Below are 19,381 nucleotides of genomic sequence, written 5' to 3' on the forward strand. Positions count from 1 at the left end.
CCCCGTCCTGTCGCCCCGTCGTCGCCGCCCCGTCTCGTCGCCCCTTCGTCGCCGCCCCGTCGTCGCCTCGCCGGTGAGCTCGCCCCGGCCGCCAATGTCCACACACACACACACAGTACTACACACACACACACACTACACACACACACACATACACACACACTACACACATTAGTTTGTTTGTTATAAATTTTTCTGTTTTTTAGTTATAGAAATGTTAGAAATTATTCTGTTTTTTAGTTATATAAATATTAGAAATGTTATAAATGTTTTCTGTTTTTTAGTTATAGAACTATTTATAGAAATGTTAGCAATCTTTCTGTTTTTTAGTTATATAAATATTAGAATTGTTATGGAAATGTTAGTTATATAATCATGAAATTTTAAAATTAGTTTTAGTTAGATGAATTAGATTAATGTCAAATTGTTAGAATTTGCATATATATAGAATTTTAGTTATCACAATCCAATCGTTTAAAAAATGTTACTTTTTGCGGGCATATAGTATTTGTTCTCGACGATATGCCCGGCCCGCGTCCTCGCCGTCGACCCGTTCGCGACGACGTCATGCTTCCGGGGACCCATGTCCGGGACTGGGCTCCACCGGGCTGGCACTGAGAGGTGCTACCTGGAGGGGCACGCCGCTTGGTGAGGAACCCGACCTCGGGTCCCGTCGTCGACCCTGATCTTCTTTGGTGGCGTTCGCGTGGGCCACATTCGGTGCAGAGGCAGCCGGCCCCGCCGGAGGTGGTGCATCGCCGTGTCAGGGAGGAAGATGAGCACGTCCATCGCTACATGGCTGCTATGAACGACGTCAGGTTTTCTACTACTTGGCGGGTTCTTTGGGCAGATGACCGGAGATATGATCCTGTGATGGTTCCTTCTCTTTGGGTGTGCACCGCCCGCGCCCCAGGAACCGCGAGTGGCGCCCTAGATTCTTCTGTAGTACTCGATCTTTATTAGGTACCTAGCCAGTGATGTATTCGATATATAGTATTCGAGACGATGTATTCAAGATTATATATATTAAGACGATGATGTATCGAGATTATATATTCGAGAGGATGTATTCGAGATTCAGATTTTCCTTATTGATTAATTGCATCCATGCATTGTAATTTGAATACTAAATTGTTTTATATTTCTTCTGTATTATTAGTAAAGTAAAAGCTATGGCGGACAATACCGGTAGAGAGAGAGAAGAGGAATTGTTCGACATCATACGCAACCCTCACAGGCTAGATGATTTGAATGAAGCAGATGACGGCTCCCAATATCTTAACAATACCGAAGAGGGTGATGAAAAGATATTCGATCTCGACGACCGGGCTGATGAAGTCATGAACTATGATTATGATTATGACACAGACAATGTTTGTGATGACACAGACAATGCTGATCTTCAAATAACAAACACTACCGGCGAGGTATATTTATATAAGCATGCATCATGGTGATCATCACATGTTTTTTTTATTGAAGATATATTAACGAATCGATCTTTCTTCTTTCAGCCCTCCGGATCGAGCAAATCTGCTTCTACAGACAGCAAGACAAAGCGAGGCCCGGGCATATTGTTGAAGGATGGTGTAAAGTACCACATCGAATCCATCAAACCTAGTGGCGAACCCCTCACGCCTAAGAACATTGCGAACAAGTGGACTCGTCAGTGCGGAGCTCTTGTGAAGGACAAACTCTCGATCTCCATTCAAGAATGGAAAGAGCCAAAGACTAAACGTCCAGGTGTTACTTGGGTCGATGGCAGAGCCAAAGAATACCTGGTGAAATCCCTGATGGAATATTTCACCCTATCAGATCATTTCACTAAAGCAGATGTGGACAAAGTCAAGGCCGCTGCTCTTAAGAAGATGGCAATTGCATTCAACACCCACAAGAAAACTGTATGGGACAACTACCTCGCTAATGAAAGGAAGACTCCAGATTTCAAGGGAACACTGGAGAAGCAAAGTGAACATTGGGACGATTTCGTGACCTTCAAGGATTCAGAAATATCTAAGGAACGGTCGATGAAAAACAAGGCAAATGTCGCAAGAAAGACGCAGTTCCATAGGCTGGGTCCAGGTGGCTACGCGGTGGCATTGCCTAAGTGGGATAAGTCTGAGCAAGAGATGGAGGATGCAGGGGTCACTCCGGTTACCCGGCACTGGCCCCCCAGGTGCAGAACTTGGTTCTATGCGCATGGGGGGCGTTGGACCCGAAGACAGGCCTGGTTTCGAAGAAGGCAAGTCTAAAAGGAGCCGAACAAAAGATAATTGACGCAATAGAAGAAGCTCGAGCGGGGGTGTTCACGCCCAACAGAGAGAACGACGAGCTTACGCGCGCCCTGGGAAATCCTGAACACCCGGGGAGAACACGAGGCATGGGTGTTATTCCCTGGTATGAGGGCTTTTCGGACTGGAATGACGACTACAGGTCCCGTGCAAGAAAGAAGATGGAGGAGGAGAAGAAGAGGAAGCTGGAGGAGGAGCAGAGGAAGCAGGACGCAGAACATCTTCAAGGCCTAGAAGCAAGGCACGCGGACCTGGCACTCAAATTCCAGCAGCAGCAGCAGCAGATCGACTCACTTAGCCAGGAAATGGGGTCTCAGCAGCGGCAGCAGCAAGCGGATGATCGTCCAGCATTGGATAGCACCGTCCCATCCATGCCGAGAAGCAGCCTTGGTTCTGCCCCGGGCGACACACTGCTGGATACATACCCTGTGGATGACATCATAGAGAACACTAACTGTGAGCCCCGGGCGTTGCTTTTCCAGTTACCCCCGAAGCAACCTACCATTGCATCCCAATTCCAGAGAGCTATGCTCGTGTCATGGTTGATGAAGTGGTGGACCCATATTCAGGGCTAACGCTTGACATTCCTGGAGGTGAAGATGAGCGCACACTCGGAGAGGCCATACATCGTATCATCCTATGGAGAAAGGATTCCATAATCTTTCGAAGTCCACCGACACCGCGTCGTCTGTCGACTCCTCGAAGTCCGCTACCGAGTCAGCAGACTCCCGCTCCTCCAAGTCCACGAACGCGTGAGACGACTCCTCCTCGAAGTCCGCCACCTCGTCCACGTCCCCAAACGCGTGAGCTGACTCCTCCGATTTCAAGCCCGGCACAGCGTCATGCCACTTCTCCGGTTGCAAGTCCGGCACCGTGTCAGGCCACACCTCCTGCTTCAAGTCCGGCACATCGTCAGGCCACTTCTCCTGGTCCAACTCCACGTCAGCTGTCTCCGCCGTCTCAGCAATCGCATAAGAGACATCCCGCAGCTTTGGTGCGTAGCGGTACGAGTCGAGGTAGTTCAGGAAGTACAGACGAAGGCAAGCGATATAAATATGGTCCAAGCCTCGCTCCTCTTCCTCAGAGGCCTTACGACATGACTAAGGAGCAAAACACAGCCATAGTGCAAGCCCAAGTGGACGCCCATTTTGAACCGAAACCGGCACCGCCGCCAAAGGAGAAAGTGCCTGAGAAAGTAATTGACCACTTCATTCGTATGGCTAGAGAACCAGCTCCCAAGCCTGTTGACTCGGACTATGAGCGCCAAATCAGGAAGGCACATCGAGCACGACTACAGAAGGAAGCGAGCTTAAGCTCGAGCCAACAAGCAGCTGGCAAAAAATGCGGGAAAACCGTTCCCCAGTTGGGAGAACAGGCGGCGCAAGCGATCCCCTTGCTTGTTGTGCCAACAACACATGAGAGGAGTAGTACGTGCGCCAAATATTATTGTGGGCAAACCGTTAGCGTTCCCCAGCATGGCGATGTGGTAATAACAGAGGATCATATAATGCAGGCTTAAATGCTCAATATCTCTGTTGGACAACTCCTCGAAATCGAGCCCATGCCTACGCTTAAAGAATCGGAAATAGCATGACAATATGTCCGGGGCAAACCTTTGGTCCATCCAGACAAGGTCAAGGACCTCCCAACGAGAATGTATCAATTGCATCAATGGTACATGAACATTACCAAGATTTCCAATCGAGAGTCCCTCATGGTGAATGTCAAGCATGAGCATTATTACCATGAGAAAGCTCTGGCCATTGACTATCCAGAACTATTTCAGTTATTTAATCAAGACGCACTCGACAAGTCTATCGTTAGTTGCTATTGTCTGTAGGTGATTTCTTTCTGTAATTTAAGTCTCAAGCTAGTTATGTAGTGATAATTTTGATCAATCATTATATGTAATTATCCTCACTATATTCTTTTTCTGTGGTATTATATGCAGGATGAAGATGTATGAAATGAAAAAAGCTGGACGCTATGGCGTTGGGTTCATTGACCCAAATACCATTAATCAGGACATATGGGAGATTGAACATTGTAAAGCTGCTGTAGAGGAAAGCATGCTAGAGTTCTTGAAGCGCCTCAATACCTTCGAAGATATACTACTTCCTTACAATTTCCCGTGAGTCACACTGTCTTGTACTACAAATTCTGATTTTGCTTAATAGCTAGCTAGATGTTAATAATTAAGTGTATACGGTTTACGGTAGTTGATTAATTTTATGCACATGTCCGCTTAATTAAGACATGCAAACGTGTGCGTATGCAGTTGGCACTGGGTCTTGATAAACATTAAAGTTGAGGAAGGAAAAATTGAATTACTGGACTCACTAACTAAAGAAGATAAAGACTACACCATCGTGAAGGGATAGTCAACAGGTAATTTCAATCATTATTAACTATTAGTTCCTGATATGAACTATTTAATAACCCCTTTATTAATTTTCTTTGCCGGCGGGCAGGGCATGGGCAAAGTTCATCGCGGTGACTCCAGGAGAATGGCCAAAAAAATTGTTTTGGCATCGACCCAAGGTAAGTAATTAAGTAGTACTAGCTAGCTACCATCTCTTTAATTCTTGTTTCAATATCATTAATTAATTATTATGCTTGATTAATCATTATCTGATTCAATTCCATTCTCGTAAAGGCCCTGAGGCAGGCAAAATGGAATAATCTGTGTGCATACTATGTTTGCGAGAACATTCGCATGATGACGTGCGAAAGGAGCAGATCTGATAGACATGACTAGGTATGTTTTTGTCAGAACACTATTCACACCATTATCGATATCTAGTCACACAACTAACACACATGCATATTGATCTCCTTCTTAACAGTTCAGATCGGTGCAGGATAAGCTCCTACCATCGGACCGCATACAAGCACTTCAAGAGAAAATAGCCGGATTTTTACTCGACCAGGTCATAAATCCGAAAGGAGAATACTATTACCCGCTACCGTCCCCATGAACCACTTGTCATCGTGCTCCGAAGGAACCAAAGCAACATGTAGTAGAAATTGTATATGTATATACATGTGTATATGTATGAATAGCTAATGGTGTTGGTTGTGAGACATTCGATGATATATATATATATATATATATATATATATATATATATATATATATATATATATATATGCGGTTCTACGTACGAGAAAATTTATTTAATATATATGCATAACGTGTACAATTTGTAGTATCGTGAAATACCAGCAAACAAAAAAGAATTAAATGGAAAATAAAGCCAAATTGAAAACATAAAATTAAAGCAAAAATTAAAAAAACACCCAAACATTTAGTACCGGTTGGTGTTACCAACCGGTAATAATGTCCTACACGCACACGGGCCTGGCTCGTGCCACGTGTTTGCACTTTAGCGCCGGTTCGTGACGAACCGGTACTAAAGGCCGTCACGAACCGGCACTAAAGCCGGGTTCTGCACTAGTGTCAAGTAGGCTATAGAAAATAGTGTTGTGCCTATTCCTGCAGAACCATTAGTGACACAAGTGAGAAAAGTCTTCAAAGCAGATGCATGCATGTCATGCTTCTCTCTTCAATTATTGTCCTATCAACAAGTTGGAAAGTGGTGTATTCTGTCCACATTATTTGGTTGGAATCATTTGTAGTAACTGAACAATTAGACACCATCTACACTGGACTGGATGGTCTAAAGAAGATTCTTAAACGCAGAAAAATAAACTTCACCGCACTTACACAGTGGGAATGCTAAAACAATCTTAAAAACATTTAATTGTAGGTAAAACAGAGTATCTGGAAGTATATAGAATTAATGAAATTATAAAAAATATCTTCTTCAGTACAACCCCCTAAACACATCAACGGAGGAGATCTCTCCATACCCCTTCATAATAAAAGATATGATGGTCTTTTCTCACACCAAGACTTGTGTACATAGAACCTTTTTTTAGAATGTGTACATAGAACCTATACACGGGCCGGTGTACCTCCTACGTCAACTGGCCCGGTCCAATAGCGAACGGTCTATGCATGCGTTAGTGGAAAATCCAAAAATATCTGAACGAGTGACGAATCGAGCATGGAACCTCCTGCTCACACACCAAGGAGGCTAACCACTCCATCAAGCAAACTATCACACCAAATCAGCAGCGCGATGTTTCAAAAACTATTCCCTCCATCTGAGTTTATTGGTTCTATTTCTAAAACCGGCAGAAAACAGGAAGCTTGGCATGCGACGTTAAGGCTTGTCATAGTGGGAGTAACATAGGTAGTAACATAGATGCCACATAAACAAAAATGGTGATGTGCCAAGTAGTTAATGAGAAAAGAGGCAAATAGAGTAACATAATATGTTACCATCACATAGCGCTTTTCAATGCATAATGAGTCTACAAAGTAATAAATGAAGATAACTATATTACCACACCTATAACACTACCCACTATGAAAGTAGTAACTTAGACTGCCGGTGCATGCGTTTGCCACAACAGGAGTAGCACGCATGGCATGCAGCCTTTATTAGCGTGAGTTTTATGGCAGCTAATAGTTACAGGCATTAATTAACATAGGAAAGGAAAGCGAACCGCACGGGATTACTGGTGAGAATTACCCGCATTTAGTCCCCATGCAACGAAGCCTTGGTCCTAGAGTTTTGGTCATTGTGCCCAATTACCCGGGTGACGAGAGTATGGCAGATTTGAACTTTTTTGGAATTTTGAGCGCAACTTTTCATAAAAGAGAACATTGTTTAAAATTTAAAAAAAATATGAAGTGGCAAACAAAATTTTCAAAAGTGGAACACAGTTTGAAACTCGGAACGAATTTTGAAAAAATGGGAAGAACTGAAATTTCAAACAATTTTTGAAAATACAAACAATTTTAAAAATTTGAAATTTTTGAAAATGAGATCTTTTTGAATTCTTCAAACATTTTGGAAAAATATGAATAGATAAATAAATATATTGATCATTTTTTAACTTTGCAATTTTTAAAAAGAAAAAAGAAACAACAAAAACGAATTTCGACACCGTATGCAAGTTGCGACACATCCGACCACTTATCGGTCTTTTTTGATCGAGAAAACTCCAGAATTTACAAAACTTGTCGGAAACCCAAACAACTTGGCATGGTGCCTTCAATTGGTCATACAAGTCCATGAGCAGAATTGAAGCCATTTCAACGATGTTGAGAAACAACGTGCTCTCAAACAGAGCCTTCTTGCCCACGCGGGCACCCTCCATTGAACATGGCCCACTTTTTGTTATTCTTGAAATGACCTCGACTTTTGCAGGAAGCTGAGCATGCCCATGCCAGATTTGAGCAAGTTTCGAAACCATATGCAAGTCGCGACACATCCGATCATTTATCGATGTTTTTTTGTTGCGGAAAATTGTCGGGCAATCACACACACGATTGTAGAATGGGCGGGGCCATCTAAGTGTTCGAGCCACCGGTATTGTGAATCTTCTGGAAGGTTACTTGCCGGTTTTAGGACTTCTAGAAGGTTCCTAAACCATTTTTTTCTAATTTTTCTCAGTTTTGGTTTCGTTTCTATTTTTCTAGTTTTTGTGTTTCTTTTTGTTATGCTTCTTTTGGAAAATGTCATAAATTTCAAAAAATATTCAACATATTAAAAAAGTGTTCATTTTTTTTTGCAAAAAACAGTCGAAAATTTTAAATTTTCATCATGATTTCTAGAATAGGAGGGGTTTTAAAACATGTACAGAATTTTTAAATTTATTCATGTTTTCCAGAAAAATGGAGTTTCAAAATTTCCTTTACGGTTGTGAACATTGTTCACAATTTCAAAAAAATGTTCGGAATTTGCATAATTTGTTAGTGTTTCGGAAAAACCTTAGAGTTTTAAAATTTGCTCGTGTGTATTTTTTTCATTTTTTCGGAATTTCAATTATTGTTCTCATTTCAAAATGTGTTCCAATGTTTTCAATGTTATTCATGTTGTCAAAAAATTGTTCTTGTTTTAACTATTTTTTATAGATTTGTATAATGTTTGAATATTTAAAAACCGTGGATTTCAAAAACAGTTCGCGTATTACAAATAGTTCGTGGATTTCAAAAAAATGATTGTGTTTCCAAATTCTGTTTTCTAATGTCGAAAAATGTTTCTGTTTTAGAAAATTGTTCAGGGAATCTAAATAATTTTCGGTATTTAGAAGATGTTCAGAATTTTCCGTGAAACATTCGAAATTTTGTAAATGCTGTTTCAATTGTGCCGTTTCTGTGTGTGTTTCAGTTGTGCCGCTTCTGTGTTAATAAAATACCCGCGCTACCTAAATACCGAAAGGAGTTGACTGCTTGACTGGCTAGCAGAACACCGTATATGGTCTTAGGTCGCGAGGTCGAATCTTGACTGAGCCTCTCTACTCTTTTTGTGACCATATATTGCTCTATTTCTGTTCTGTTAGTGGGCCGGCCCAGTAGCGGGCCTCTTTCGAATTTGTACGGCGTATAAGTCTACTGGGTGATTCACCATACATACAAAAGTTGTGAAATGTCCATATTACCCTTTATACGTTTTGGGAGGGGGGTTGTACCGAAGCGGAACTCATTATAAAAATATACCATATTCAACAACAGTGATGTATGATTGCAAATAAATGAGGGGCCACCAGTGGGTACATGGGACTGAGATCCAGTGACTTGCCTATTGCAAGTCACATTGTAACTGGCCCCTTCTCATCTGCCATCCAATGTAGATCCAACGTGTGAGATTGGCCCAAGTGAAACCAAGCCACAGCTAACAGGGACGGACGAGGGCTATGGCGGGCAGAAGCTAGGGATTTGGCGGGAGGCCGCGGCGCGGACGAGAGGGTTGAGGGCGACCGTCTCCGTCGCGGAGGAGAGGAAGGCGAGCCGGCACGCAGGGGAGAGTCTAGGGAGAGAGAGGAAAGCTGCGCAAGTGCCCCTGGAAGCGAGGCAGCTCGGCGCCGTCGCGGAGGAGGAGCTACGCTTCCATGGAGGAGAGCGACGAGGGGCTCCGGCGTCGCTGCAGAGGAGGGAGGAGATCCGCTGGCACTGCACCGGGCGATTCTACGGGAACCTCTCCGGATGATTCTGTCGTGAGTCCCCTGTTGTTCATATTCAGACTGCAACATTTTCTGAATTTTTACTTTGGCTGAAGTTGTTCTTACTGGTACACCAGATCAGCCGTATAAATGCACTAAATGTTCTGCTTGACTGCTTTTCTTTTTTATCTTAATAAATTGCATATCTGCAGCATCTTGACTCGCCTTTCTGAAATTGTAGCTTATCTCTCATGGTGCAATGGAAGTACTCCGTATACTACAAGATAGCTTCTCTGCATTGTTGTTTGATTAGTAACAAGTATGCAACATCCCATGTCTGAAACTTCGTTTGATTTAGTAACAAGTAACAAATCAGACAGGGCAAGAAACCTGCACATTTTCTGCTTCGCTGCCATTTTTGTTAAGTAATGTGCACATGAAACCCAATCCTGTATATGTACTGATGGCAGTATGCATTTCAATTTAGAAGATTCCAATGCTTCATTTTTTGTATCCGTGTTTGTCCTCTTGCATTGTTTAATAAGCAGATCGGTCGACCACTAATTATACATGTTGTTTTGAATTTTGGCAGAATTCGGGTGTTATGCATTTTTGAAAGTGTTGTGCAATGGCAGAAATTGGCAAGAGGACACCTCAAGTTGGTATGAGGTTCATATATTCGGATGAGGCTTCGGTGTTTTGGGTAGAATATGGTGAGGAAAAGATGCATTAACTTAAGCAAATTTGATGGAAAAGCGACTTCACACAGATTTGTGTGTTCCAATGTGGGCACTAGAAGGAAAGCGCAAACTGATCGTGAGCCAAAGCGCAAACCTTGTGATGATCATGATTTTATTTTAGCATGTGCAAGTCTATTAGATACTAGTATTTTGGACAGAGTTAAGAATAGTATTTTGGGGCTAACTATAATCTTTTGTGGCCTAAGTGTACAAGTGAAACAGCCTAATCTATGTACTCCGGTGATTGTCCAGTAGCAAGACTGTTGTTGCATAATTTGGATGCTGAGTACTGCTAGAATCGGTCTAATGTGGCCTATCTCTCCTCATGTGTGCATATGGTTCACTCTTTGGATTAAACTATAGCCAAGTGTACAAGTATACTGGCCTAATATATCCAGTGTTCAGTGTCAAAATTGTCCAGTTTGAAAAGGTTCCATTACTTTACTGGCATTGTTTCTTCTGTATTCACCAATCCTACAAGTGTAGGCTGAGAACCATACAATTTGGACAGGTTCCAGTGTTGTGTTGCTGCCGTACATAATATGCAATTTGGACAGTTTTCTCGTGTTTTTATTAAGCCAAATGTGGGCTGTGAAATATGTAATTTGGAATATCTTGGTGCTTTGCTGCTGTTGTCATTATGTACTAGCATTAGAATTTGTGAAAATGGGCAATCTGAAGAGGTTTGAGTGCCATGTCGGCCCTGCTTCTATGCTTGTGCAGTTGTGCTTTTGCCAAGTCTGTAGGTGTGGGCTGTTTTGCTTTGGGCCAATCTCATGCGTTGGATCTGCATTGGACGGCAGATGAGAGGGGGCCAGTTACAACGTGACTTGCTAGAGGCAAGTCACTGGATCTCAGTCCGGGTACATGTACCAGTCAATATATAGTTCAGGTCTTGGATTCCTTGATCCACTCTCCTTCAACCGCAGCCATTGATAAAACCGATATTTGTTTGGCGAGAACTGAGTTTTTGCTTGGGCCTCTGCTTCAGGAAAAAGAATTGATGCAGGAGCGCCTCTTCAGAATTTTCTTGCAATAACATAGGTGATACATTCCACACAGAAATTCCTTCCTGGCTGTGCGATTTCTGGTTTTCAATTTGGCCTGGAGCAGTGGCCAACAGAATTTTGTTAAGTTATAAAGCAAATTAACCTAAATATGATACTGAAGTAGTAGTGACATACAGTTGCAAATAAATAATGAGGGCCCACCGGTAGGTACACTTATCAGTAGCTCTTGGATTCCTTCTCTCCAACAACCGCACAGGGGGGCACACACCATATAATTGAGGGGCCACCGGTAGGTACCAGTCAACTCAGCTCTTGGATCCCTTGATCTTATCTCCATTTGCTTGCATCCTCTCTCTCCAGCAACCTCCCATTCCCATACCAAAGCAGCCTGGACGTGTGAGAGATCTGCACAGGGCTGGCGACGAACGAGCAGTAGAATCGTTGCTCTTTCACGGAAGATCAAATTTGGGCGTTGTTGAGGTGAGTGCTCTCTTCAATCCTTACCTTGTTTTGCTCTTTATCGGTTGTTCATCTTCCTTTTTAGCTGTACAGAACATGAATTTTTAAGTATATATAGCAAAAAGTATGTGATACTAAGAAATAAAGTAAATAGAAGGAGGATTGCTAGGTGGTAAGCCTTGCTTTGAAGCTAGGAGCACAATGTTTCCTGGCTCCATAGGAAGATAACAAGGTTGTTCGGTGTTCTGTCAGTGCTTAATTGCTTTTCTGTTCTTCAAATTCTGCAGTTTCCAATTCCTCCGATCTGCAAGATCATGGCAGAGTCACTGCTTCTCCCTCTAGTCCGCGACGTGGCTGGCAAGGCCGCAGACGCACTCGTCGAGACAGTGACCCGCATGTATGGCCTTGACGACGACCGCCAAACGCTCGAGCGGCATCTACTAGCAGTCGAGTGCAAGCTGGCCAACGCTGAGGAGATGAGCGAGAAAAATCCCTATGTCAAGAGCTGGATGAAGGAGCTCAAGTCCGTCGCCTACCAGGCCGACGACGTGCTCGACGACTTCCAGTACGAGGCGCTGCGCCGCCAATCTAGGATTGGCAAGTCCACTACTCGAAAGGCACTCAGCTACATCACGCGCCACAGCCCGCTGCTCTTCCGTTTTGAAATGAGCAGGGAACTCAAGAACGTCCTCAAGAAGATCAATAAGTTGGTTGAGGAGATGAACAAATTTGGCCTGGAGAATTCTGTCCATAGGGAGAAGCGGCAACATCCTTGCCGGCAGACGCACTCAAAACTGGATGACTGTACCAAAATCTTTGGAAGAGATGATGATAAGACGGTGGTGGTCAAGCAACTGCTGGACCAACAAGATCAGCAGAAGGTGAAGGTATTGCCCATCTTTGGGATGGGTGGTCTTGGCAAGACGACTCTTGCTAAGATGGTGTATAATGACCAAGAGGTCCAGAAAAATTTCCAGTTGAAGATGTGGCACTGTGTGTCAGACAACTTTGATGCCACTGCTCTTTTGAAATCCATCATTGAGTTGGCTGTAAATAAAAGATGTGACATTCCTGACACCATTGAGTTGTTGCGAAAGCAACTTGAGGAAATCATTGGCCAGAAGAGATTTTTACTTGTTCTCGATGATGTTTGGAATGAAGAGAAGAGAATGTGGGAGGATGAACTGAAGCCACTATTGTGTTCTGTTGGTGGACCAGGAAGTGTTATAGTGGTCACATGTCGAAGCAAACAAGTGGCCTCTATAATGTGCACTGTCAAGCCCCACGAGCTAGTATTTCTGAGTGAAGAAGACTCATGGGAATTGTTTTCGAACAAAGCATTTAGCAATGGTGTAAATGACCAACCAGAGTTGGTCGCCATCGGAAGGCGTATTGTCAATAAATGTGGGGGGTTGCCTCTTGCTCTCAAGACAATGGGCGGATTGCTGAGTTCAAAGCAAAAAGTACAGGAATGGAAGGCCATCGAAGAAAGTAACATTGGGGATAATGATGGAGGCAAATATGAAGTCATGCCCATACTGAAATTAAGCTACAAACACCTATCACCTGAAATGAAGCAATGTTTTGCATTCTGTGCAGTTTTTTCCAAGGATTATGAGATGGAGAAGGATAGGTTGATCCAACTATGGATGGCAAATGGCTTTATTCATGAAGAGGGAACAATGGATTTAATTCAGAAAGGAGAATTCATTTTCGATGAGTTGGTTTGGAGGTCCTTCCTCCAAGATAAGAAAGTGATAGTCAAATCTGCTGTCTATTGGGGTGGCACAAATTATGAGACAATTGTATGTAAAATGCATGACTTAATGCATGATCTAGCAAAAGATGTCACAGATGAATGTGCAAGTGTAGAAGAATTGTCTCAGCAAAAAGCATTGTTAAAAGGTGTTTGTCACATGCAAATGTCAACGGCCGAATTGCAACAAATCAGTGGGTTATGCAAAGGCAGAACATACCTCCGCACGATGTTAGCTCCTTCGGAATCATGGGCGGAGCATACTTATAATTTTCTGAGCAGATCACACAAAGATATTAAGGAGTTGCAACAGGTATTGGCATCACTAAGAGCATTGGATTGCTCCCCTTCTCTAATTGTCATTTGCAAGGCCATAAATGCAAAACATTTACGGTATCTTGACCTCTCTTGGTCAGACATCATTAGTTTGCCAGATTCAGTATGTATGTTGTATAATCTGCAAACACTGAGGCTCATAGGTTGTCAAAAGTTGCAGCAGTTACCACAAAACATGGCAAGATTGAGAAAGCTCATCCATCTTTATCTATCTGGTTGTGATCGTCTCAGAAGTATGTCCCCAAATTTTGGTGTACTGAACAACCTTCACATATTAACAACATTTGTTGTGGGTACTGGATATGGTCTCGGGATAGAGCAGCTCAAAGACTTGCAACACCTGAGCAATAGGCTGGAACTGCTGAATTTGAGCAAGATAAGGAGTGGCAAGAATGCAAAAGAAGCCAACCTCAATCAGAAGCAAAATCTAACTGAGTTGTTATTCTCTTGGGACCAAAAAGTAGGTGATGGGCCTAGAGATATGGCCTGCAATGTGGAAGAAGTGTTGCAGTGTTTAGAACCTCACAGTAATATCCAAAATTTGGAGATACGTGGATATGGCGGCCTAGGAATATCACAATGGATGAGAAAGCCTCAGATGTTTAACAGTTTGAAAGAACTCGAAATGTCCGATTGCCCAAGATGCAAGAGTATACCCGTCGTATGGTTCTCGGTCACTCTGGAGATTTTGTCCTTACAAAAGATGGATAACCTGACCACATTATGTAATAACCTTGATGTTGAAGCCAGAGGATGCATTACCCCTCTGCCAATTTTCCCTGGGTTGAAGAGGATGGAGTTGATTGATTTACCAAGCCTGGAGATATGGGCAGAAAATAGTGTGGGAGAGGCTAGTGATAGCTTGGTAACGTTCCCGATGCTTGAAGAGCTAAAGATCGAAAAGTGCCCTAAGCTTGCAAGTATTCCAGTGATCCCCAATATCAGCGAGTTGACAATAGTTAGAGTTCACAGTACTACAGTCAGTTTAGTTTTTATGAGCATCCAATTGGGCTCTTGGCCATTTCTCGCCAAGTTAACTCTTCGGTCTCCAGGAGACATACCCATGTTGTCTCTAGACGCCCAGCAAAGCCAAAGTCAAATACCTCTTGAAAAACTGAAGCATTTGTATCTGGGAGGCCCCAACAGCTTGGTCAGAAGCTCTCGATTGTCCAGATCACAACTTATGGTTTGGAAATGCTTTTCGTTTGTGGAAAATCTGACGATTAGCAGTTGCAGCAATCTTGTCCGCTGGCCAACAGAGGAGCTTCGGTCCTTGGATTGCCTCCGCTCTCTATATATCAGGTATTGTCACAACCTGGAGGGGAAAACTTCGTCGTCTGAGGAGGAGGCCCTTCCGTTGTCCCTAGAGGCACTGATGATTTTAGGCTGCCTCAGTGTGGTAGCACTGCCTTCGAACCTCGGGAATCTGGCAAAACTGAGAAGTCTCGAAGTGAATTTCTGCAGTGGCCTGAAAGCGCTGCCGGATGGGATGTGTGGCCTCACTTCTCTTAGGCGATTGAGTATTATGGGTTGTCCAGCTTTGGAGGAATTCCCGCATGGTCTCCTGGAGCGGTTGCCCGCCCTCGAAAGCTTGAGCATAGGAGGCTGCCCGGAGTTGAAAAGACGATGCAGCGAAGGTGGGGAGTATTTCCACTTGCTCTCGTGTCTCGTCTACAAAATCCAAGCTGCGTAGTAAATCGGCATACGCGTGAGTGCCCTGGTAAAAAAACAATCTCCCTTGTGTCTAATCTCTAATGTTTCTCACATCAAATTCGGAGATAACATGCGATGAATCGATGTACCTGCAGGTGGGAATCTCTGAAAGACTCCACGGCATAAAGGACACAATGGTCGATCCGCCCCCATCTTGCTGTTGTGCGCGTCCTGGGGGGCCAACCGCCGTCCTCGTCGGCAGGGCGCAGAGGGGGGAAGAGGAAGGTTGCCGCTGCGCGAGGCGCGGCCTGAGGCAACCGCCCCCATCCTGGCCAGAGCGCACGCCTGGGGCTGTGCTTCGAAGGTGTAGGAGAGGGAGCGAGATTTGCCTGCGCCTACGGAGACGGGAGGAAGGAGCAGAGAGGATGCAGAGGCCCGACAGATCAACCAGCAGCAGAGGGTGGGTGGGTTGGAAGCCCTCTGTCTGGGATGGGATTACTTCTCTCTCTTTGCGGAGGCCAGCAGATATCATACACGAGTTCGTTGTTGCCTAAAAAAAACAGTTCGTTGCTTTTTTTTCGGAAAAACTTTCAATCTATTCATCTTCAATCATGACAGTACAACGAATACCAGAAATAAAAATTACATCCAGATTCGTAAACCACCTAGCGACGACTACAAGCACCGAAGCGAGCCGAAGGCGCGCCGCCGTCATCGCCCCTCCATCGCCGGAGCCGGACACAACTTGTTGTAGTAGACAGTCGGAAAGTTGTCGTTGCTTTAATCTGTACAGCAGAGTATGTATGCGTGCCTGCAATATATTTCTACCACATGTAAGTTAATTGTGCGGCGTAGCTTCATAGCTATTCCTGCCATTTTCTACAACATACCTAGTTTCACTGCCAACATTAATGTGTTTGCGAGGTACTCCCTTCGTTTCAAAATAGATGACTCAACTTTGTACTAATATAAAGTTGAGTCATCTATTTTAAAACGGAGGGAGTATAACCGTGTAATGTTATTAGCATCTTGCAAACATTTCAGTTCTTTTTCTTCCTTTTGGCCACAGACGACTGCGTTACAAACATGAGGCTTCCCCACTTTTTTGGCGACAAAGCAAAAAAGTATTTTTGCCTTTCTCCATGGAGTTTCTTATGAACCGCTTCTGATTCCAATCAATGTGTACAACGTTGTATTTTTTGCGTGCACATAATCAGTATGTGCTATCACAACAAGTCCCTTTTTCAGGTAAATGACACTTGACGGAGCGAAGAATTTTTCCTCCACACAACAGTAATATCGTACTGGTGATGAGATTTTCAATTCCTACAATGCGCATAACAATGGCAGTAATAATCTGACCCTATGTCTACTCCTTCCTTGAGTTGCAACCTTTGGGAGCCTGACATGAAGCATGCTGCTACTACAATTACAAACTAGAGCAGATTTATTCACCTGTTGTCCACAACTAATCCTCACCAGATTAATTCTTCCATGGAATCAAGGATAGCTAGTATTCCAGTGAACACTTCTTCTAATGTATGCGTCGGCGAGCATCTTGCCGAGCTGGACCTGGGCATATGTGATGAGGTGCCTCTGCTCCTTCCTCACCACATCCAGCCACTTCCTCTGCCTCTGCCCTCTGCCCTCTGCGCTGACGGAGATGAGAAGATGACACCGTGGGCAGCACAGGCCCATTGGACCCACCGCCAGCTGAGGGTTCGTAGCCTGACTATAACTGAGGTGCTTAATTATGCCGACGGATGGGGCATAAATAAATATTGTTGCTTCATCTCTACTGTACTTCCTGTAGCTACTTAGTGTTAAGCTTTTTGACAGTGCGTATGTGTGGGGAGTTGTGAATGTTTGCTACTAACTGACGCCAAGCGGCAGATTGCCGGTGCCAACTTGCCAATGATACGTCCATTTTGTAAGGAACTTCACTGCATCACATATTTAGCCAATGATACGTCCAATCTTGCACATGAAGTTTAAGTCAAAGAAATGTTATGTTTTTAGTCACAAAATCATTTGAACTTGTCATGTGTCGTACGAAAAGTTTAGCCATGTAAGACCATTGTTGTACACATACATTGGAATCATGAGTGGTTGATAAGAAACTATTTTCCCAGAGTGAGTTTTACTTCACAGAGGTATAAGTGATCCAGCTATATTCCAGGAAATGAAATGCAGGTCAATTGAAGTGCCACTAAACCGGAATCTTAAATTCCGAGTATTTGTTTTTTTCATGGCTGAGAGAACATTTTTGCAGTTCAAACAATCCCATTGGATAGCTGGCACATTGTTTACTTCAATTTTCCAAGAACACTATCAAGCTAATCCTCATAGAGCAGTGCTATACGGACGATATTTCCTGCACAAATTTTGCGCGATGTAGCAGATGGAACCGTCAGTGATGTGGACTAAAAGTGCAGCGACCAGTGGATGTTGCGTCATGCAAATTTCGTATGAGGAATCATCGCACATGCAGTAGTTTCAATCTGCGTAATTAACTTATGTTTTACAGATTCAAGCAACGAACTCATGTATATAATATTTCTTCTGGCTTTTGTAAAATGAAAAGCTATGAATGTTGACTGGAAAGTAAATATATCGAAGGACTGGAAGTGTTTCTTATATTATTGTTAAGACTTACAAATAGAGTAGTCCTTAAAAAATGAACTTACAAAAAGTTATTTCTTAGGCACATAGTGCTAACCATTTTTTTGGTGGATAGTCGGTAAACCAAAGGGAAATGCCCTTTGGTTCCTAGGTGTATATACACTTTATATGGAAAAATTTAATAATTATGAAAAAGTCAAAAATTATAGAACTTTTTTTTTGAATAAACTTGACATTTTTTGGGCACTAGTATACAAATTTTCATGAAGGAAAAACTTTGATCGACTTTTGGGCAATTCTTTGTTGGGTTAATTATCCTTTTGCCCTCAGTGGTGTCCATGTGCTCAGTTTTGCCCTCAGTTACGAATTGTGCTCAGTTTTGCCCCTAGTCCATGCGCAGCTACTATGACGAGGCCAAACGGCCAAATTTTAGTCCATTCCGTCCGCCCGCGTTAGTGGTAGTGGGTCCGGAGGTTACACGTGGGATTGCGTGGACGTGGTTTGGAGCTGACATGTGGGACCGTGAAAAAAAAATCCCCAAATCAATCATAGGGTTCTAACCTGCCAACTCGACGCGCCCACTCTGTCCCATCCGCCGGCCGACCGTCCTGCGCCGCCGCCGCCACCAGCACCTGCGCCGCCACTAGCTGCGCTGCCGTGGCCGCGACCGCGGCCGTCCTGCTCCACCGCTACCTACTCCGCCCGCCACCTTCCTGCGACGCCACGGGTGGGGTGCCCGCCACCTGCTCGACCCGCGCCGCGGCCTCCTTCCGTGCACCCGGCCAGAGTGCTGATAGATGGGGGGCTGGTGGAGCTGTTTGAAGCACGAGGGTGAACCCCAGGGCGAAATGGCGAGCAGTGGCGACCCCGAAGTATTTGGCGAGGCAGGCATTATCGGGCCGGAGATCTGCCGCATCCACGACTGGGTTCCCGAGGGGTAAGTCACGCCTCCTGTTTAGATTGAGCTTAGTTGTGCATTTGAATAGTCGATTCGAGTTAGTTTGCCCGGTTAGTGTGCTGATTGCGTCTCTATTTTTTGTCGGTTAGGATGGAGTTGCGGTTTGCTTTCTTGGTGCACATTAGAAGGGACATGTACATGTTGAATGCAAAGAATAAGAAGAAATTCCAAGGAGGTTTCGATTATCGGTTGCCAATGGCTTGTAATTGGAGTTTCAGACAATTTGGGGAGGTAATTTGTAGCCAATATCCTTGGGGTTTGCTTGATGAAGTGGAATACAAATATTATGATGGGGAAAAGAAATGGGTGACAGTTAGTAATGATGAAGAGCTGCCTATCATGTTTGCTAGGCATAAGGAGAAAGAGAATTTTCATGTGAGGCTGCAAGTTGACGTGATTGAGCAGGCATTTGGACCTAGGATGGCTGGTGCAACATCTCGGGGAAAACCAAGTCGTTGTAATGGCAGCTCTAGCCAGAATAGTTCAGTTGGTGCAAAACGACATGGTGGCTCGACAAGCGTGGGCACCGGCAGTAGGGT

The 19,381-nt window shown here is 43.9% G+C and overlaps 1 protein-coding gene and 1 long non-coding RNA gene across 2 annotated transcripts; both read left to right on the forward strand.

The window, feature by feature from the left end:
* Window positions 1–8,956: 8,956 nt before the first annotated feature.
* LOC119278387 lies at window positions 8,957–10,283 on the forward strand. The gene is made up of 2 exons (XR_005137767.1): window positions 8,957–9,362; window positions 9,901–10,283. It is a non-coding gene; the product is annotated as an uncharacterized LOC119278387 (long non-coding RNA).
* Window positions 10,284–11,381: 1,098 nt separating this feature from the next.
* Window positions 11,382–16,168, forward strand: LOC119278386 (disease resistance protein RGA2-like). Its single transcript, XM_037559740.1, has 3 exons — window positions 11,382–11,538; window positions 11,805–15,317; window positions 15,418–16,168. The coding sequence occupies exon 2, from the start codon at window positions 11,832–11,834 to the stop codon at window positions 15,300–15,302; it is 3,471 nt and encodes a 1,156-aa protein (XP_037415637.1). The 5' UTR covers window positions 11,382–11,538; window positions 11,805–11,831; the 3' UTR covers window positions 15,303–15,317; window positions 15,418–16,168.
* Window positions 16,169–19,381: the final 3,213 nt, after the last annotated feature.

The sequence above is a fragment of the Triticum dicoccoides genome, chromosome 3B (genome assembly GCF_002162155.2).
Source record: "Triticum dicoccoides isolate Atlit2015 ecotype Zavitan chromosome 3B, WEW_v2.0, whole genome shotgun sequence".
Classification (NCBI taxonomy): Eukaryota; Viridiplantae; Streptophyta; class Magnoliopsida; order Poales; family Poaceae; genus Triticum; species Triticum dicoccoides.